The sequence below is a fragment of the Cantharellus anzutake genome, assembly GCF_015039405.1.
Source record: "Cantharellus anzutake strain C23 chromosome Unknown EI90scaffold_59, whole genome shotgun sequence".
NCBI classification, from domain to species: domain Eukaryota; kingdom Fungi; phylum Basidiomycota; class Agaricomycetes; order Cantharellales; family Hydnaceae; genus Cantharellus; species Cantharellus anzutake.
In genome coordinates this window covers 21,831-35,581 of record NW_024067009.1, presented here as the reverse complement: position 1 = coordinate 35,581, position 13,751 = coordinate 21,831, and the positions used below count along the sequence as shown (strand labels likewise).

Below are 13,751 nucleotides of genomic sequence, written 5' to 3'. Positions count from 1 at the left end.
TTTGGAGGGTCGATTATAGTATCATGTAACGTGGCATGGGATTACCCTGAGATATGACCACTTCTCGAGACACTCGATCCGCAGCGAATCCAATTACCCAGCTAAACCTATGAGTACATTAGACCCCCAGCAGTGCCTAGATGAAACAACATGCCTCAATCAATGGAAGACATTTTTGAGAATGTCAAAACTGCGATTTATGCTGAAGGCCTGCCCACATGTGAGGAAAACCAACCCAGTATTCTGGCGGAGGTGTCTTAACCATCGCGCACTTCCTTCCAGCGGTTCGGCCATCTGGGTAAGTTCAGCAACACTCTTGGCTGGCGCACATGGGGAAAAGCACTCACTTGCTCAAAATCATAGCCATACTCCACACCATCAACCCATTTCTGTGCTATGAGGGTCCCACTGTTGGCCTCTGTATGCGTCGTGTAGAATATGATGGCCTTGTCGAATGACCTGCCATCAGGAAGGATGGTGTGGAGTTTGTGTGCATCCGATTTGCGATCCTCATCCCAAGATGACTCCATCACAAATCTTGCTACGAATAACTGCTACACTATGAGAAGACAGCAAGGGAACTCAATCGCAGTCGCCTACTCGATCAGGATGGTCCACATATTCCATATGGTAAAAGGCCCCAATTTCATCATCGGCAAGGGTGGACAATTCATCCCCAAATGAGTAGATAATAATGGCAAGTTTTGGTAGGTCTACCATTGTCGTTGACTGTGGCTGTCGTTGGTAAGATACAGTAGGCATGAATGAATGAATGAATGAATTCACTTTATAGTACGTGCCGAGCGGCATATGCCGTACTTATATGATCGTAGACAAGAAGTGGTGGATAAGGGTTTGTGGGTGGGTGTGTTGAGATTGTGAGTGTGGTTAGGGTAGCATAGGGTTGATGAGTGTGCGCGGTGTAGAAGCAGGGGAACTCATAGGAGGGTGTGGCACCCATCGTGGTGTAGTGGCTCGAGTTGTGGGAGCGGTGATGAGGGGAGGTAGGTTATTAGTTAGGGAGGGAGCTGTACAGTAAGAAGAAAATGAGATAAACCGAAAGGAGGTGACAAAACGTCTGCAAAGTAATAAACAAAGAAAAATAAGAAAAGTGAGAATAGAAGCTGAAAGCGTTCATGTCCGGCCAGCCATGTCAGGAGGTAGGAGGTGAGTAGGGGATATGGATGCGGATGCGGCCCGTGTCGCGGATGTATCTTATGGTAAGAGGGATGATTTTGGGGTGGGAGAGGAGTTGGGAGAGGTCGAAGGTGAGGATGGTGTCATATCCGTGCATACCCGACCCCGACCCGACTTCCGGACCTCCACCCTCTTCACCTCCGGAGTCATAACCTACCGCTGCCGTTCTGATACTCACCTTCGGTCCTGGCAACACACCTCCTCCTACTACTCCGCTCCCCCTTCACAACACCTCCACCCTCCCGTTATCCTCCTACGCTTCCCCCGTCCGCTCCGATACTCACCTTCGGACCTGACTACTCTCCTTTCCGCCACTCTCTCCTCCCTCCGTTACTCCTCCACCACCCTTCCGCCAAGTTACGACCTTCTACCGTTGTTCCGTACTTCGCACTCGGACACCGCTCGTACCTTACTCCGAGCCTCCGTCATAGTCCCTACCTCGGACTTTGACTCCACCTCGGCCTTAGTCCATTGCATTGGTGACCTCATACTACGTAAACACCATTGCCAATATTCCTCGGACTTCCAACCCCGCCTCCGTAACCTCCGTAACCTCCGCAACCCCCGAGCTTCGCGGACCGCCTTTGGCGCTCTCGCCGCCTGTAATGTATTTCTCGCATTTTCCCTTCATCCCTATTTGGACTACTGCTTCCTTCTATTCTAGCCAGTTAGTCATCATCCCCACTTCCCCTCATCCTCCTGCCCCTCTGGGCCTTGCCCTCTCTACCTCCTTTCGGACGTATCACAGGTCTTGCCCTATGACCTTCGGTACCGCTCCGCTCCCTCTACCCTTTGTTCCTGTTCGGACGTCTTCGTTCCGATTCGGTCACCCTTTGTTCTCTTTGTGCTTTTGCCCCTTCCATTATATATATCGGCGCTTGTACATACTCGTCTTGGTTTCAGTCCGAAATCGACCTGAAATGCCCCCAAGAGACTTCCTGCTCACCTACTGTGAAATTAAGGACCAAATGGACAAACAGCAATGGCACAGCGCTCCGCTTGAGTCGCTGAGGCCAAGGTCCCTCCACGCTAAGTCTCCGATTCCACTCCGGAGTCGTCCGTTTCCGCCCATTCTAACAGATGGACTTGTCACTGAGGGAGGCGAGCAGGATATCGATTCGCAGTGCTCTGCGCTCGCAGCAATATCGACGGCATTCAAAGAGGAAATGCTCAACTGTTTCTGGGACCTCGCATAGGCTACAGTTGGGTGATGCACTGGGTCCCATTCGCGCCAGGTAGGCCAGAAGTCCTATATGTCCCGTTCTTAGTTGGAAGAGGATGCTGATGGATCCGCGGCGTAGTTTGGAGGCGGCTTTCAAGAAGGTGCCGGGGGCTGTGTTGCTGCAAATGCGGCGGTGGAAGTGACCTGATGTTCCATTGGGAGGTTTGTCACTTCCTTGGGCTTTAAGGTATTGTTTGGCCATCGATAGAGAAGTGGGCATAGGGGGGTTTGTGTTGCGGGGGTTGGGTTTGGTGGCCGCTTTGGCAAGGTGATCAGCCTTTTCATTTCCCGGTATGTCACGATGGCCGGGTATCCATTCAAAGTGGAGTCTGAGGTGGAGGTGCATGGGTAGTAGGTCTTCGTATGCTCGGAGTATGGTGAGTAGAATGTGTTGCCCGGATTTGCGTTGCGCAGGGAAGGCTAGGGCACGGACTGCAGCCTGGTTGTCGAGGAAGATGTGAAGTTTCTTGGCCGTCCTTTGGCTAGTTGTAAGGCTAGAAGTACTCCTGTTAGTTCGCTTTCGAAAACCGAGTGGGATTCTGGGTCGCCGAGGCGCAGGGAGCTCTGTTCCTGCAGGAAAGGGATGTGGGCACTGGCCCCTACTCCTTCCTCTGTTTTGGAGCCATCCGAGTAAGCAATGTATTCGTGGGAGGGAGCGCTAGGTGGAGGTGTTCCAAGTAGGCTTCTTCTTTCAACAACGCTGCGTGTGTTGTGAAAGGATGAGGGGCCCAAGGTGGTAGTGGTTGAGGGTGGATTAGCTCCGAGTGCTCTGAGAAGTGAGGGTGCTGTGGGGCGTGGAAGAGGTGGTGGAGGGAGGAACGGTGGCTCTGGACAGGACGTCGAAGTGCTCTGCGGGCAAGATGAGAGGCTGGGTTGGTTGGGGTCAAAAGAGCAGGGGATGCGGTGGATGATTACGGCGAAAACAGGGCGCCTGATAGTCAGCTTGGCCGCCTCATTATCCATGAAGGTCAGCCAGCGTGTATCTTCGCGCAGTCGGAAGGCAGCCTCCTTAGTGAACAAGGTGATGACTAGATCTTTAGAAGGCAGGCGGCGAACAGCTTGGACGCGGAGGAAGCTGCCCTTGGAGTTTCGTAGTTCAGCTGTCTCTATCGCTGCATTAAGCTCCTGTTGGAGTCTTGGGAAGCTGCGGTCGGTGCAGACGGGGAGTAGAGGTGACTGTTGTGTTAGAGTGACGTCGCAGGAGGTGTCGCGAGGGGGCAGAACGGTGGGTTGGGCCTGTGCGGGTTGAGGCTGTGTGTTGGCGAGTGCGGCGTTAGTTGGGGGGTTATTGAGTGTGTTCTCGGGCCTCAACGACAGATTTAAGTCGAGGGGGAGTTCAGCTCTCGCAGCTAACACCCGGCACTAGGCAGGACCCCAGCCTCTATAGTGGAATATAGAAGATAGAACCCGGCACGGACCTAAACCTTCACATGGTGCCCCTGTTTAGACCAATTAGGTCTATAACATCTGAAGGGGGGTGGTGTGGTGCGTGGCAACACCAATCTGTGCCCACGTAGCGCAAAAAATGCAGGTTCATCCTGTCACCGACCCAACCCCTCTCTTTCTTTCCACTACCTTTTCAGGATGATGTGGTGCATCGTGGCAACACCAATCTTCAAACCCATAAGCCCAGAGGGGGAGCTGGCTGGACAGCGCAAACAGTGCAGGTTCATCCCATCGAACCGTATATAAGCTAGAACCTTAGTAGATAGAAAAAGGCAGAGATCTTGTACTTTACACCCTCTAGTGTAATATCAAGTTCAACTTTGGTTCAGCGACTTTCGATCACCCTAAGATTTCGTAACCAATCGCCAGCCTCTGCCGACGTTAACACTGGCACTGCCTTATGCACTTGGGAGAACTTGTGGACAACGATGTTTCTGCGTTGCAAAGCTTTCGGAAGTCCATTTGGTGTTCTTCTGTGTGGTTTGGTGATGAGCCATGCCTGCATGTTTCTTTTTCCCTGCATAATGCAGATGGGTTCTTTGAGGGGTTGTCTTGTCATCCTTGAAAAGCGCGAAGGGGGTCTTGACCCCTTACAAATTTTCAGAAGGTACCTTTCTATGCGGGATACTATTTTTCCACACTTCCTGATTTGTGGCTCGGCGAGACAGGAAAACTACCTGCACGCTCCTGGTTTATTTCGCGTCTCTGTTCGGTTATCAATGACCCTAACGTAGCACTCTGTTCAGGTGGTGATCTTGATCCAGCGCACACTGGTCACTCAGCCTTCCATGCACATGGCATGGATCACTTAATCTAACAAATCCAACAAATTTTGGGCGAATGATACCTCTTTCTATTGAAATTAAGAACTAGTCATGTATAAGATGTGAACTGAGGAGAGGAAAGAGAAAAATGGCGCGAGGTGGCTTTGGGGCAATCCTTCATGGAAATGCCCATGTGTAAGATGTACAGTCCGATGGACTCAATGGATGGTCCACAGCATACCAAGAAACAAGAATTTCAACACTTTCTTCACCGCCATCCTCCCCTCCCCCATCCTAAGCTAGGGCTATCGGTTACGGCTCGCCCTTGCCCTTTGTGTCCTGCAAATCAGCATTCTGCGCCAGCCCATGTTGGGCCATGTCCACTACATTGGTCGGAACAGATTAGGTCTCAGTGTGAAGCGGAATTGGTAGGGAATATATTGAGAATGTTATCGTGAAAGTTCTTCTGCATCCCACCCTGATCATGGATCACTCGGTGTATATGATGGGTCCCCAGCCTCAGAGTCTACCTCTGACTGGGATAAATCCATCTCACTAGAGCTGTAGGATTGGTAAAAGTCGTCCAACTCGTTTTCTCCCTCTAGGGCCTGACTTGCTTTTAGTCTGATGTTACACTAACAGAGCTGATGAGACTTACTCCAAGTTCTGAAGTTAATGCAGTGACAACACCACCTAATGGAGCCAGACCCACACCAGATGGAAGACATGTCTGAAGGCACCTGAGGAAAGCGGGTGATATTCCAAAAATGTTTGTGCCATCATGATTAAGGGTGGGTTGGGAGAAGATAAGCACCCTGATGCAGCCACGAGGGATGAGTGAGAACACTGCAGACTGGTCAAGGAGTCTGAATGGTATTGGTTTCAAATCTCCTTAGAGAATTAGCCTTCTGGCAATGAAAACTGGAAGACCAAGCATACCTGCACCTCTAGGGAGTTGTTCCAGCTCTTCTGGACGCTTAAACTCAAACAATGAAAAGTACACCCCAATAATAAGGGAGTGATAAATTATTGCTTGGTCAGGATATGTATGGAACGCCATGAAAGCTTGAGTGATGACCTGACGAAGATGAGAGCCCATGTTGAGTTGGAAAAAACCCCTACTGTGCTCTGCAAGCCAAACTTTTGGCACTATGAACCTACCATCAATTCTACACACAATAATTGGAAGGGGGGAAACAAACCAAGACCCTTGATTGGGTGGCCCTTAACCTCGATTACCATTAGGCAGTGTGTTACCTCTTGGAGCCATACCAGAGTGATATCGGGAATAGCCATTTTCCCCCTTTTGTTTTCCTGGTCACCACCCCTTCCTTTCAATTTATTACCTATGCCTCCCTAAGTACAGAGCCCCAAAGACTTCCAGACAGCTCCAACATCCGCTAGCACACTCCCGCCTCCGCTGGGCAATACACTCGCCTGCCCTGCAGAGCCCACCTTCGGGCCTATCCCTCCTTTCCATTTCTGGGTTATCGCCTGCCTTTCCGTTAACCCCGTAACCCGACTCGTTGGTAACATTCAGTCGGCTAGTGTTTAATCCCGTTAGCTCCACTCCGCTCGGCTCTGCCACTTGTGGAACCGTCTTCACTGTAACTATATATATATCCAACTTATACATAGATTACACTTCAGTAATAAAATCAACTAGAGTTTACCCCCAGACTCCTTCCCAGTCGCTCACATGATTTCTCCGAGGTTTAGCCGCAACTTACGTTGCCTCCGAAATCTGTCGAGCGACTGGTACAACTTGCAACATGTGATGTTCCCACGCTAAGTTGTAATGAGTTGTACATAGGTTACGGGATATAATTTTTAGTATTTACACATGTGGTCATTGTACCCAACCCAATCCGTGGAGACTAAGGGAGCACATCCAAGGTGTGTGAAGTTAATATCCGGGTGTGCGCAAAGTTTAAGAGTTTATATATTACTTAGTTGCCAGTCACTTGTTTGTGCCTGGTGGCATAAGTGGTATACCGCTAGTTGAGGCTATGCAGTTTTTTTAAGTGGCACATGTTCGATTCTTACTTAGGAAACTTTTTTTTTTCATACCCTCCACTCCTTAGTGCACAGAAAACAACCATTTCACACAATTATTCCATGGGAGGGCCCGAAAAAAGTTTTCCTAAGTGAGAATCGAACATGTGCCACTTAAAAAAACTGCATAGCCTCAACTAGCGGTATACCACTTATGCCACCAGGCACAAACAAGTGACTGGCAACTAAGTAATATATAAACTCTTAAACTTCGCACACACCCGGATATTAACTTCACAACCTTGGATGTGCTCCCTTAGTCTCCATGGGTTGGGTTGGGTACAATGACCACATGCGTAAATACTAAAAATTATATCCCGTAACCTATGTACAACTCATTACAACTTAGTGTGGGAACATCACGTGTTGCAAGTTGTACCAGTCGCTCGACAGATTTCGGAGGCAACGTAAGTTGCAGCTAAACCTCGGAGAAATCATGTGAGCGACTGGGAAGGAGTCTGGTTTACCCCCTGCAGTTCTGGTTGCCAGTTAGTAAGTTAGGGCACAGATGTGTTACTTGGCACAGCGCTCCTGGCATAAGTCGCTGAGGCCGAAGCCCTCTGCCATGGAGACCTTCCTTCGTCTCAACCTGGTCTCTGACAAAGTTGGTCATTCCCCGTTATCCGAGTGTCCCTGCTGAGAGCTACATAACAACAAATGTCTTGACCTGAGTCCACAAATGGACAATGCGTGAGTGTGGATTCTCAGTGATTACCAATGCATCACGGATAGTAAGGTCAGGATGTGGACAGTCGAATTCAAAGTTAGGTGTGGCATGAGAGCCCATAAGGGCGATTTGGAGATGATTCGTCTCTGGGGACAGAGGGTGGTTGCAAGGATGAAGGAGTTGCAAACTTTCACTCCCACGTGACCTATTTTCCGCCATGTCGGAAACCAGGAACCGCCATTCGAACGCGTTGCAACACTCATAACACTTTTCTGCGTTACAACGCATTTAACTTTGGCTTAAACGTTGTAACATTTCCGGCAGTGTTGTAACATTTCCCAAGTGTTATAACGTGTTATGACATTTCCAGAAACGTTGCAACATGTGTCAATTGTTACAATGCGTTAGAACGGTGAAGCCAATGTTGTAACATGTTGTAACGCGTTGCAACACTGCTCAACAGGACCAATAATCATATTATTGCTTGTGCCTCCCCCTTTCAATCTACTCGTGCATGCAGAATGGCGACCAACTAGATGTATTTTACGTGAGACTGTACATGTCGGGAAACTACTAGACATGGTGGAATGAACACGACACTGTAATGCTACCGTTATGTTGCTCATACGGTATGTTGGAAAAGAGTGAAACTACTTCCAGGATCGAGTGCTGTCTCAGCATTGCTGGTATCTGAGCTGTCGGTTGACTTCCGTGATGACTCAGTCATTCAGATTAACTTATGCTTGGGGTTGGAGAACTCACTTGTTGTAATGCTGCTTCATTGTTAGGCCCCCCTGACAAGGATGGCGTTTCACCAAGCCCAGGCGCAAGCTCAAGTTGAAGAGCACCAATTTGGAATTTTGAGATACAGGCACCTACTAAAAGCGGCAGGAGCGATACTTGGGAAACGTCAACACCAGTCTTCAACGCAATGAATGCCAATGCTAGGAAGTATAGTTGAGCAACTGCGTAAAGCTGCTCACATTGGCTCTACATACCTCGATAGAGATTGGCAAGAATGAGGTCAATATGCCCCACAACCATGCTGTGCGCACCAGTGTCAAGATGGATTATTTGCTCTCCTGACTCCAGAGCACTCGGAGGGAAGTTTGGAGGGACAGTATTGATGATTATGGGCATGTCTGGTCTAGAGTCCAGTTCGGTCATTTTGACGAAAGGGGGGTGCAAGAGGTGGACATGGTTGAAATGTTCTGGAAGGCGATGCTGCGGAATTTATGGATTAAATGTGGAGTTATCGGAGTTGCCCGTCAGAGTAGGGTGTAACCATGTGCCAAGCACTTACTCTTGTGCCGATGCCGTGTTTCAAAGATATTTTTGACTCAATGCATTTGCTTGTGCATATGTAAAGAGGCAGAAGCGCTCTGGCTGAGATCCTGTCTTCTTACTGAGACTATTCTTGTGTTACATTCGCCCAAAATGCTGACAGTGGAGTCCCAATCTCAACCCGTTTTGCAAGGTCAAGATGTAACGATGAACGACAGCCCTTTGATACAATAGATGCATCAGAAATCGACATGCTGCATGCTGTAAGGCTATTTTAATAACACAGTATGGCTTGACATCGAGATGTGTTTGCATCCCTGAGGATCTTGAGGCCAAGGACCAAGAAATTGCGAGGCTGAAGGCAACACGTAAGGAGGCGTTAGTGCCAAAAAAGTCGCCGGGACCTCAACAACCTTCTGTCAAAATGACAAACGACGAGCATCATATTGCTGATGTTGCCCATCGTTATGCATTCACTGTGAATGCATACTTTGGTCCTCAGCTGTTCCGGGTTCACCTAAGTGTGGAATGGAACCCAGAAAGGCGATGGGATTGTGAATTCATCGAGGAGGGCCACCTACATGAATTCCAAGACTGGCCAATGTTACCAGATTTGATAAGAAATCAAATTTCTCAACAGGCAATTCAGAAAAGGGTAAAGCAGCTTATCATTGCATTGCATACTACAATCCTGAACTACTTTGCCACATAGATTACCAACAGCATGGGTGAAATACGGCATCAACTAAAGCACCGGATCCTCGAGAATGATTTAACCGGTAGGCTTATCTTCCCGTTCTGGGATCGGATGGAGGGGCCTCTTTGGGGATGTGAAATGGCAAAAGTACTACGGGGAATCTGGGACCCAAAAGGGAAATATCCAGATAATCCCCCAGTCTTGTTCCCCCCCGAACACAAAGATGATCCACGGTTCCTGATGAACTCACCCTATGTCACCGAGGTAAAGTAGTTATAATCACTCAAGCATAAGCGTCCACTCACCTCATGATACAAAGGGAATCAGGGCACTACTGTTTGCCGCTGGTACACCACTGTTTAATACCGATGGCAACGATATCACTCTTGATCAATCGGCATGGAACCACTGTGCAGCAAATTGTACAGCGAAGAAGTATAACATAGTCGAGGTTACCCCTGGACTTGTAGCGTTGTCTGCTGTGTTGGTGAGCAACGAGTTACTAGTCAGAGTTCGAATTATAAATCCCAAGTAGGTTTGGAGTGCCCTCTTGCCCCCTGAACACCACGTTGATGCAGAATGCAAGTTCCACAAGTGACACAAGTTTATCATCAAGTGCCTTAGTTTTGAAGAGACATTGCCTCGAGGGATGAAGCAACATTTCCAGGAGATGATGGACAATCACAATATCTTCTTGTTCAAGGATCAGGGTGTAGAATCGCACACACATACTTCCATCCAGATGAACGATGACGAAACGGAAATGAATCTTGATTTTGAGAGACAGCTGGAGGAGAGCATGAGGGGCGGGATTCTCCCAGGTGGTGGTTCAGCTCATATATCAGTCTCTGTGGGTGACCTTTTACATAACTCGAAGGGAACACTTGCTCACAATCATGCAGGAACATCGTGGAAGTCAAGGGCCTCAAATACTGCCCCTTTTCATTAGCGACGATGACACTCTCACTTCGATTTCTGGCAGTGAAGATGGGCCCTGCATCAGTAATAATGGGGCTCCTAATGATGCCACAACTTGTAACAATGCCGCCACTCAGCAGGAGAACAGCCTCTCTCTGGATGAGCCTGAAGCCAAAGGATCATTGCATTGCCCATCAGATTTGGACTTAGGTGCTTCAGAACTTCAAGAAAGTCCACAAAAAAGCATGCAACGCAGATTACGGAGCCAGAGGCTGGTGAGCAAGGTTGCTCATGTGCATGATGCAGCTAGGAGACCAGAGCCATCAGATCTGCACGAGGGCAGGGCGGCAAACAAGGGGAAGGGTAGAGGATGCCCAAAGGGCCGAGGCAGAGGCAAACAGAGGGGGAAGAAGCAGTGATTGTAGATTACTTATTTCGCTTGAGCAATATACCTTTTTTCCAGGGGTGCTGCGGAGTGTGGTGGGAATTCGTTAATTACACGGAGGTACTCAGATCATGGGAAATCACTGCACACCTTTAGCACCACGCACTTTCCCTCTACTTCTAGCATATCAATGGCCTCCTATGGCTCCCATAATGTTGAGTATACAGTCAATTGCTCAAAGTGTGGCCGAAAGATCACTCCTCAGGGTCTGAAAAGACATGAGGATGCTTGTGACGACCAGCATGAGGTTGCTATGCTTCGGAAGGAGATGCAAGAATCAGAAAACCAACGATTAATGGGAGGCTTTAAGCATAGAAGAGAGGACACCTTTACCTGTAAGTTTGGCGCATTTCATTGTGGAACATTGCTCATTCATTTGGTTGTAGCAAACAGCCCTTCTGCTGGCTATTCCCATACTACTCCTGTGTGTCAGAGACCAGATTCGAGACGAAGGAATGTCTCCGTAGCGGAGGGCTTCGGCCTCAGCGACTTCTGCCAAGAGCGCTGTGTCTAGTGACACGTCTGTGCCCTAACTTACTGACTGGCAATTAGAACCTAGGGGGGTAACTCTAGTTGATTTTACTACTGGGGTGTAACCTATGTACAAACAGGATATATATATGGTTACAGCGAAGACGGGTCCGCAATTGGCGGAGCCGGACAGAGCGGAGCTAACGGGTTTAATCATTAGCCGACTGAATATTACCGACGAGTCGGGTCGCGGGGTTAGCGGAGAGGCAGGCGTTAACCCAGAAACGGGAAGGAGGGATAAGCCTGAAGGTAGGCTCTGCAGGGCAGGCGATTGTATTGCCCAGCGGAGGCGGGGGTGCGCTAGCGGACGTCGGAGCTGTCCGGAAGTCTTCGGGGCTCCGTACTTAGGGAGGCGTAGGTAATAAATTGAAATGAGGGGGTGGTGACCATCGAGGGGTGCCGAGAGGATTGCGGAATACGGGAGCTCCGAGGTTAGTGAAGGAGGAGCGGGGTTAGACTGGAGGGAACGGAGGGACCGGAAGTCGATGGCCAGGAATGGATATGACACTGTGCCTACACAGGCTGGAGCTTCTCTGATGGAAGCTTCTGGGGGTCCTGAAACATCGCCCCCCAGTCTGATGCGGAGTCAAGAGCCTATGCAGGAGGGAAGTGTGGCAGGTGGACACCCACACTCAGATACGCAGTAAGTTGTTCATTCGCATAGCACAAAGTCTTCTGTTTATATTATACATATATTTATGGATTGTTTAGATTATTGCCAAGTGAGGATTCCTGGATACGTGTTGAGCATCACCCTCGATGTCCTGAGATGTTGGATGCAACTTCCCGCTTATCACAAATTTCGAGCGATATGGAGCCCTATCACCCGTTTACATCCCTTGAAGACTTTATCTTTGCAGACAACTGTGTCCGAAACCTTGTCAAGGCCGAGGCAATTGACATATTTCTTCAGCAACATGCGCAAATCCCAAATTCCCCCATTACGCTAAAAAATTCGAAACAAATGTTCAATATACTCGATCACACTAGTACTTTATCAACCAAGGAAAGTCTTTTCATCATTTCAATTGACCATTCCACAGGCTGACTGTCATTCATCAGTTTGAAACAAAGTCCCTTACCATCAAACTTGGGAATCTAGAACGAACAATCGAAGTCATACGAAAACCGATAATGAGCTGGATAAAGGGAGTTCTTCAGGATCCCTTCCTTTTCGGCTCTGTTCACTGGTGCCCTGAGAAGATCTTCTCGAAAGAAAATGGAAACTGGATTTGGTGTGTGGACGAGCCATGGACTGGGGATGAACTCTGGGATGCATGGGTGAGTGTACCAGCCGCTATCGTATCAATATTTTATATCATTTAGATAGGATCATGCTGCAAGGAAAATTGGAGATGTTGATAGTTTTCCGCTGGGCATCTATATTTATGCAGATAAGTCGAAACTCTCTACCTTTGGCTCAGTGACTGGCTACCCTGTTATTGCCAGACTGATCGGCTGGCTTCCTGAGGCAAGTGTATTTATTTTTCATTTACGAGTGTATCTTTGCTGAACTTGATGTAGGTGAAAGGCAGCGGAGCTGAAAAGCATGACCAAAAAGCTTGGGCCACATTTCAGTCATACATCTATCAACAGGCAATGAGTGAGGTTTTAAGCTCTCTGCACGATGCGGCATATTGGGGTGTCCAGCTCAGGTGTGCTGATGATATTTTATGGAGAGTTTTTCCTTTCGTATATGGCCTAATCGCCGACAACCAAGAAGGGTAAGTCAAACACTTTATTCTCGGCCAGCTGTCTAATGCATATTTGTTAGTTGGACCATGTTAGCCATGCGTGGCGCTAAATCACTCAAGCCTTGCACAATCTGCCTTGTCCCAAGGGATGCACTTCACCGACTGGACGTGAAGTATCCTCGCTGCTCCAAATCTGAAACTAGCCAAATTATTTGAAAGGCTCAAACAATGGCAAAGGGACTGGCAGAGGAATTACTCCAGAGCTATGGGCTGCGAGCACAGGAGGTATGGAACATGCCGAAATTGGTCCTGTCATACTCACTGGGACTCGAAGAGTGTGTTCAACCAGATTCACAACTCCGATCCGCATTGGGCCATTTCATTCGACGTCTTGCATACATGGCAAGAAGGAGTTTGGGGAGGCCACACAGTGCCAATCATTCAAACCCTCGTCCCCCTCCTAGGATTGGAAGTGATAGCACGATTCGAGAGTGTGTGAGTGTACTCACTTTGAGGGATACTAAACCATATTTTAGCCTTGAAATAGAATATGTTCACTGCCTATGTGGAAAGGGCTCAAGAGTTTTGAAACAGGCAGCGTATTCAATGACTTTAATGACGGCACTAGATTGGACCATTTACTTCGGGTGAGTCTCGTTATCCTTTGCTAAATTATTTGCATTACACTTCTGCCACTAGGTTATTTTACACGGGCTACATGCCCTCCCATTGGAGTTCTCTTCTTTGGTACGGTGTGTTTGAGTGATGAGTATAATTAACATCCTGTTCCAGTGTGAGTCACTGAATACGAAAAGGATTCAATTGGGTGAA

At 48.5% G+C, this 13,751-nt stretch overlaps 7 protein-coding genes across 7 annotated transcripts; 3 read left to right on the top strand and 4 right to left on the bottom strand.

Moving 5' to 3' along the window:
• Positions 1–150: 150 nt before the first annotated feature.
• EI90DRAFT_3019429 (uncharacterized protein) lies at positions 151–1,039 on the top strand (the record flags this gene model as incomplete). Its single annotated transcript, XM_039057365.1, has 6 exons — positions 151–183; positions 209–298; positions 436–661; positions 712–744; positions 794–861; positions 893–1,039. The coding sequence occupies 6 exons, from the start codon at positions 151–153 to the stop codon at positions 1,037–1,039; spliced, it is 597 nt and encodes a 198-aa protein (XP_038911717.1).
• Positions 1,040–2,315: 1,276 nt separating this feature from the next.
• On the bottom strand, positions 2,316–2,474 carry EI90DRAFT_2833461 (uncharacterized protein; the record flags this gene model as incomplete). Its single annotated transcript, XM_039053637.1, has 1 exon — positions 2,316–2,474. A coding segment is annotated over one exon (159 nt), but the record flags the coding sequence as incomplete, so codon positions are not given.
• A 174-nt stretch (positions 2,475–2,648) lies between these two features.
• On the bottom strand, positions 2,649–2,876 carry EI90DRAFT_2811276 (uncharacterized protein; the record flags this gene model as incomplete). Its single annotated transcript, XM_039053536.1, has 1 exon — positions 2,649–2,876. A coding segment is annotated over one exon (228 nt), but the record flags the coding sequence as incomplete, so codon positions are not given.
• Positions 2,877–5,111: 2,235 nt separating this feature from the next.
• EI90DRAFT_3019427 (uncharacterized protein) lies at positions 5,112–5,871 on the bottom strand (the record flags this gene model as incomplete). Its single annotated transcript, XM_039057364.1, has 4 exons — positions 5,112–5,264; positions 5,288–5,322; positions 5,569–5,778; positions 5,832–5,871. The coding sequence occupies 4 exons, from the start codon at positions 5,869–5,871 to the stop codon at positions 5,112–5,114; spliced, it is 438 nt and encodes a 145-aa protein (XP_038911714.1).
• A 2,102-nt stretch (positions 5,872–7,973) lies between these two features.
• Positions 7,974–8,518, bottom strand: EI90DRAFT_3019426 (uncharacterized protein; the record flags this gene model as incomplete). Its single annotated transcript, XM_039057363.1, has 3 exons — positions 7,974–8,057; positions 8,114–8,295; positions 8,350–8,518. The coding sequence occupies 3 exons, from the start codon at positions 8,516–8,518 to the stop codon at positions 7,974–7,976; spliced, it is 435 nt and encodes a 144-aa protein (XP_038911713.1).
• A 270-nt stretch (positions 8,519–8,788) lies between these two features.
• EI90DRAFT_3240284 (uncharacterized protein) lies at positions 8,789–10,669 on the top strand (the record flags this gene model as incomplete). Its single annotated transcript, XM_039066530.1, has 7 exons — positions 8,789–8,836; positions 8,922–9,290; positions 9,348–9,596; positions 9,652–9,819; positions 9,868–9,926; positions 9,957–10,182; positions 10,235–10,669. 7 exons carry the CDS (start codon positions 8,789–8,791, stop codon positions 10,667–10,669), a joined length of 1,554 nt encoding a protein of 517 aa, XP_038911712.1.
• Positions 10,670–12,586: 1,917 nt separating this feature from the next.
• Positions 12,587–13,136, top strand: EI90DRAFT_2934044 (uncharacterized protein; the record flags this gene model as incomplete). Its single annotated transcript, XM_039055101.1, has 3 exons — positions 12,587–12,701; positions 12,758–12,950; positions 13,001–13,136. Coding segments are annotated over 3 exons (444 nt in total), but the record flags the coding sequence as incomplete, so codon positions are not given.
• Positions 13,137–13,751: the final 615 nt, after the last annotated feature.